The following is a 6417-nucleotide window of genomic DNA, read 5'->3' as shown; positions in this document are numbered from 1 at the left end:
TTTTTGTTTACGGTATTGGTGGGTTTTTGTCCCTAAGACTCTTCTATCTAATCTATCTATTATTCTATCCATTGTTTCCTTCCATCTCAAAAAAAGGAAAAACAAAAAACAAAATGAAAATTTCACGTTCCTGAAGGAGAGAGAGAGAGAGACAGAGAAAGTTGAGGACTTAAATGTTTTCAGTTCCTGAATTCCCTTAGATCTCTTGCATTTCGAAACAGTTTTTTCGGGGGGTTTGCTTTGCACGCAAGTTGTACTTTTTCCCCTGTCGGAGAATGAGTTTAATCGGAAACATTATAACTTGATCGTGGTTTGGTTCCTGGATCCTTGTTCGAATGTTGTTTTTCCAGGAGGTGAGTTGGTGTGAGAGGTTTTGTTATATGTTGGAGGTTTTGAATTTCGTTTTTTTTTTCTGGTTCTTTTTTTTTCTTTTCGTGCTTCTCGGTGCGATCTCATCATGGTTGCGTGGTGAAGATTATTTGTTAACTCTCTCTCTGTCTTTCCTGTTGTTGAATTTCGGAGATGCAAGAACGGAATTGTGGTTGCTTGTACGCAATTTTGTTCTTACTTCTCGAGATTCAGTTTCTTTTTTGGGGAAAAATATTGGTGGTGTTGATTTGAGAATTGAAGATCCGATCGTGGAAGTTTGGTTGTGTTTGATGTATGCAACCGGTTCTTCTTTTTTGTCTATGAAAAATTTGATTTTTTTTTCGGTGGGGGTTGTTGGACTTTCTTTTTAGTGGTTCAGGTTCTTTGATTTGGATACAAGTGCTGCAGATTCTTGAAAATTGCTTGGTTTGCGTTGATCTCGCGCAATTGGAGCGTAGCAACTGATTGCAGCGTGTTTTTTCTTTTACGATGATGTTGATTTTTTATGATCCTTCCATGTGTTTGTTTTTCTTTAATTTGTTGACTTTTTGATATGGATTTATATGCAATTCTTGAATTTGCTGACATCTCGGGAATGATTTTGAAATTGGGAATTTTTTTTCCTGCAGTTCCTTGGAATTCTTCAGAATTCATGTTAGCATTAGGATTTCATGTGATCAATTTCCTGTTTCTGTGACTACCGTGATGTTGATTCACCGATTCAACTTTGTACCCTTTTTAAGTGTTGTTCATAGTATGTTCTGTTCGATGAAATTAAACCCGAAAGTTAAATGGGGCTTTTTTCTGGATTTCCCTTAAATCTGATCTTGTTTATTCCGCAAGTATTCGTTTGGGACATAAATGGTACTTTATTGTAACAATTAGATGCATTTTGTGAAAGATTTAGTTTCTCTGACATCTTGCTTTTTTAATTTGCAGGGCCAAATTAATATTGTGAATTTTCCTTTTGCCTTCATGCTGTAGATTATCTTAATTATCTTCCATATAAGTCCCTATGTGAGAATAGAAATCGTCGTTGTCGTTAAACCTTAGATTGTTCAAATTGCTTTCCTTGATCTGGTAGCATGTGAATAATCGGTGACTGTTGTTGGGTTCTATGTATTTTTTATTAAGTAACATTGAATCGAATTCGTTGCAAATTATTTATTACGGTGGTATTGTGAGTGCTTTCCTATTTTTCATATAGTAGCAAAATGTGAAAATTAACCTGACATGTTTCTTTATTCAATACTATGGCAGTGAAAAAGATCTGGTGTATATACGCTTCTGGTTATTTGATGAGCTGTATATGTTTTAACTATGGTGTCGAAGAAGAGGGTAGATTATGGATTTAATGGCTTTCGAGTTCCTATTATACCTAAAGCTCCTAGATCTGCAAGGGTAAGTACCGAGTAGTTTTTGCAATTGTGGCAATTATCTTATGTATTCCATTTTTTGTGCATTGAACTCTGTTTTGATCCTTTTATGTGATTTTTCAGAGGAGGGGTCCTTTCAACAAAGCAGCAGAGGATGGTCGAGTTTGTGCTATCGAACTACTGGCATCTTTAGCTGGCCAATTGCTGCAGGAGAGTGAAAGTTCTGCTTCCAGCAACGCATCTGAAGGAAATAATCAACCTGCCTTTAGCCAAGGTGTCATTGAGCAAGACAGACAAAATGAAGTTAAACCATTAAAAAAGGAGGAAATTCACCAGGGAAGTTGTGCTGAGAGCACTATTAAGACTGAGGTAGGGTCACAAAACAGTAGCCAGAAACCTCCTCCACATTCCAAGACTGATTTTTCAAAAGGGCACGTTTCGGTTAATAATGGTTCTGACATTTGGGAGAAAGTTGAAGGTGATGTGAAGTCTGAAATTTTCAAATGGGATAATAAATTTGGGAATTATTCTAATAGATTAGTAAAAGCATCTGAAAAGTTTAGGGAGTCTAGTGATGGTAAGATGAAGAATGGATTTAAACAGGAACAAAAAGCTGGCAGTTCATGCTTTAGGGGATCAAATTTGGCTGATAAATGTAGTTTGAAAGACCACTTAGAATTGTATGTATCTCCTACGCTAATTAACTCAAAAAGTAATATTAAATCTCCCTTTCATAGGAAATCTTCTCCCAGTGCTTCCTTTTCCAGGCGTGGGAATGTTGTTAAATTAGGTTCTAGAGATGATGACGAAAACTTTTTAAGGTGCAAAAGAGTTTGCACAAAGTCAAAGGCTTTTAGGTCTCCAAGACGCATTGCGCACCGAAGAATCAGGAATTTGATGTCTTCTAAATACTGGAAGACTGCCCCAAAGCTGAAAGACTGTGAACTTTCTAGATCTGGTAATGTGGCTTATAAATGAGCAACCAAATGCTTTATTGTCTGATGCACGCTATATCTACGAGTATGATTGTCTGTCACTGAAAGTAATATGGAATTTTGCAGATTTAGGAGTACCTCATTATCATAAGAGGAAGACTTGCTATGGTTTTGAAAGATTTCAGAACAACACTTTTATTAAGAAGAGGAAAATCGTTGATCGGGTTTCAGGAGTAACTTCTGATGGAGGATTCAGCAGTGAGAGTGTGTCCAATTCACCTCAGAAAGGGACGGATGGAGACAAGCCTAGCTCATCTGCAAAACTGCATGTAGCTAAGGCTAAGGATTCCCATGGTAACTAATTCTTATATTCATTCTTTCTGCTTATGTTGATTGTTCACCTCTCTCAATCGTAACACAGTTGTTCGTTATACCTTGTGAACAGTAAAGTTTAGCATTAAGTCGATAAGGATACCAGAGCTTTATATTGAGGTTCCCGAAACTGCAACTGTTGGTTCGCTAAAGGTATAAATAGAGATAGCCAAATAGATAGCTTCACTTCTATTTTATTGTTGTCATATCTTCAACATGCATTTGCTGTGTTGTCTGGCTCTAACTTTTGCATTGCATTTTCCAACTAATTTTTGTAGAGGACAATCATGGAGGCGGTGATGGCTATACTTGGAGGGGGTGCACATGTTGGTGTTCTTCATCATGGGAAAAAAGTCAGAGATGACAGTAGGACGCTTGTGCAGACGGGTATATCTTGCAACGAAAATTTGGATACCCTGAGTTTCATGTTGGAGCCCGTTTCTCTTCAAGCTCCAACCATTTGTGCTGGTGATCCCTCTTCTCAATGTGAAACATCCCAGCTCACTAGGTTAGTCAAATTCCACAGCATAGTTTATTTTAATCATCATAGCTGATTTAGGAAGGGAAATGGCCGAGAATAATGTATTGGGTAGAAATGGTGATTCAATTTTATATAGTAGATTTATTTTTTTATACTATAGCTAATACCATTATCTGATTTTTCTAGGCCCATAGAAACTCCTGCCTTAGATTCAGACATTACTGATACCTTGCATGACTCACCCTTGCTGACATATCCGAGCAACCTAATTGAAAGTAACCACGAGACTACTTCTTCACTCGCCGACACAACAGTTGACAAAATAACACCTGATTGCAGAGCGCTGGTTCCCGTCCCAGCTAGCGCGGAAGCATTAGCTGTGGTTCCTGTGAGTCAGAAAACTAAGCGCTCTGAGTTTGTACAGCGCCGAACCAGGAGACCGTTCTCTGTGACTGAGGTAGAAGCACTTGTTCACGCAGTTGAGGAACTTGGAACTGGGAGGTACGATGTTATCAATAATATAAGCTTACCTGTGGGTGGATACACTGCAAAACTGTCTTGCTGATAATGTTTGTGCCATGCAGGTGGCGTGATGTTAAGCTGCGAGCTTTTGAGAATGCAGACCATAGGACATATGTGGACCTAAAGGTATGTTATTTTTTTGTTTCCCTCTCTAGGCATTGCAGTACAATTACACTATGAATACATAAACTATGCACTGTTATAAAGTATAAATATTGAAGAAGAGTAGCATGATTGTACTAATTGAATCCATTTTATGGTTGCAATGCTACTACAGTTTTGCTTAATTGCCACTTTGATGTGCACAGGATAAATGGAAAACATTGGTGCACACTGCAACAATCTCCCCTCAACAAAGGAGAGGAGAACCGGTGCCTCAGGAGCTCTTGGACAGAGTTTTGGCTGCTCATGCATTCTGGTCTCAGCACCAAGCCAAGCAGCATGGGAAACATCAAGCTGGATCTGGAACCTTGAAGATTACTGAAGCCTCGGCTGAAAGACCGTGTGTTTGTTGAAGATGTCTAGTTCAATGACTTGTGATATGATGGTGTAGAAAGGTGTGGTGGTGTTGACAGGAAAAAGAGGAAGACAAACTTGTACATTTTCATTCAAATTCATGTAATATTCTTACACCAAATTCTTTGCCGGCCATTAATTGCATGCAGGTTGGCATTTGTAAATGATTTGATGCAATAAGATTGTTCTAACAGGAACTTTACTGTTCTTTGATTTGTATTTTATTCTTTTTACATTTATGAATGTATGTAGAAGTGTAAAAAGAACATAGAACATGACAGACAGCCAAAGGAAAGGTGAAAAATGTTCTTGTTATTTTCCTTCATTTCACATATTGAAATTACTCTTCCCACTTGTTTGATTATCACTCCATTTACTGAACTGGTACCTTTTTACTAGTGTGTTTGTTCTGTTTTTCTTTTCATGGTGAAGATATACTATAATCAAAGATTGATGAAAAAATATATTTTGAAAGTATTCAATGATTGAATGTGATTCCTTGATGAATGATTAGTGTTACCAAATGAATAGCGTAATTATTTGGTGACTTATTTGTTTTTGGTGAAAGAAAAATTGAAAGCATATCTTAGAGTACAAAATAGTTAAATATATATAATCTGAGGGGCAGGGTCCACCATTATTGTTTGTTGTGTTGTGGCTATGATTTCACCTCATAAAAGTAGATGAAGACAAAGTGGTCTTGTGGATATAGCAGTTGTAAGGACGAATATTCCACCTCCTTGAAGGATCCTTATCCACAGCTTGCACGAAACTCTATGTGCACGTGTTTTCTATAGTTTTTTTTTTTCAATTTTATTATTATAACAAAGATTGTTGTTGGTGATTGCTGTCAATTTCTTTTATTATAGAGATTGGGTGTACACTAATTAGAAAATAGGCTATACAATTTTATAAGTATACAAGAATTTCACTTTCATATAATAATAATAACTTTTAAATATTTTAATAAAAATATTATATATATATATATATAATTAGTTTAAAGAAGAAACATAATTTTAAAAATAGTTTAAAGAAAAAAAACATTTAATCCTTTGATAAGAAGTATCCATTACATGATTGTGATAACATGTAACTTTTTTCATTCTTAAAATAATTTCCTATGTTTATATTATTATATAAAAATGACTTTTTCTAAAATTATTCTAATATTTTAAAAAAATTATCAACTAATGATACATGAAAACGTTTCACATGACAACGTTATAACATAATAACTTGTTTGTTGAGAAATTATTTTATATAAAATGATATATTGTTATATCCCATTAAAATAGTATAAATATTATTAAGCAACTATCACAATATCAATACAATAAATTAGTTTAACTCATGAAACATATAATAGACATCCGTACATTTATCTAAACATAATTATAAGTCTAACTTTATATACAACACCAAAAGAATTAAAATAACTATTTATACAAAGTCTTTCAAAGTAAAATTAAATAGCTAACTACTCTACTCAACTATACACATGCTCACACCAATCAGGTAATCATTGCAAAAAGAAATCAAACATACTCAAACAACCAAACAAAAAACATACAAAGGGTAAGCTAATGTTAAAAGAAACAAACATAAGATATCAAGATTCATCATATATTACATTCCATACAAAGAAACATCCTAAGCATCCCATGAACTTAGATCTAACCATCCGGAAACAAGTATGAATGTCGAGTTATGGTGGGCCATATACTTGTGGTAGTCTCTACTACTTTGTAGAATGAGTTTCACCCTACCACATACACAAGGTTAGTTCGTTTCACGTCTTAGATCAGGATGAAACACCTAGACTAGGACCTCCTGCTAATCTCAC

At 35.4% G+C, this 6417-nt stretch overlaps 1 protein-coding gene across 2 annotated transcripts; it reads left to right on the top strand.

Moving 5' to 3' along the window:
• On the top strand, positions 1 to 4768 carry LOC108329248 (telomere repeat-binding protein 3). Of its 2 annotated transcripts, none has more exons than XM_052873648.1 (9): positions 1 to 353; positions 1309 to 1770; positions 1869 to 2703; positions 2807 to 3034; positions 3126 to 3205; positions 3331 to 3560; positions 3720 to 4034; positions 4118 to 4181; positions 4364 to 4768. In XM_052873648.1, the coding sequence occupies exons 2-9, from the start codon at positions 1690 to 1692 to the stop codon at positions 4568 to 4570; spliced, it is 2040 nt and encodes a 679-aa protein (XP_052729608.1). In that variant the 5' UTR covers positions 1 to 353; positions 1309 to 1689; the 3' UTR covers positions 4571 to 4768. The 2 variants fall into 2 exon arrangements, with proteins under 2 accessions (XP_052729608.1, XP_017418869.1); XM_017563380.2 differs by having other exon boundaries at positions 2 to 353; positions 1630 to 1770.
• The last annotated feature ends 1649 nt before the right edge of the window (positions 4769 to 6417 follow it).

The sequence above is a fragment of the Vigna angularis genome, chromosome 2, assembly GCF_016808095.1.
Source record: "Vigna angularis cultivar LongXiaoDou No.4 chromosome 2, ASM1680809v1, whole genome shotgun sequence".
Lineage (NCBI taxonomy): Eukaryota > Viridiplantae > Streptophyta > Magnoliopsida > Fabales > Fabaceae > Vigna > Vigna angularis.
This window is presented reverse-complemented; position numbering and strand designations above follow the sequence as displayed.

What these genes read in the sequence shown, in the direction of transcription:
- LOC108329248 (XM_052873648.1), top strand. Translation starts at nt 1,690, where the DNA reads ATGGTGTCGAAGAAGAGGGTAGATTATGGATTTAATGGCTTTCGAGTT. An exon ending in CTGTGAACTTTCTAGATCTG is followed by an intron (nt 2,704 to 2,806) that starts GTAATGTGGCTT and finishes GGAATTTTGCAG; the next exon opens with ATTTAGGAGTACCTCATTAT. An exon ending in TAAGGCTAAGGATTCCCATG is followed by an intron (nt 3,035 to 3,125) that starts GTAACTAATTCT and finishes CCTTGTGAACAG; the next exon opens with TAAAGTTTAGCATTAAGTCG.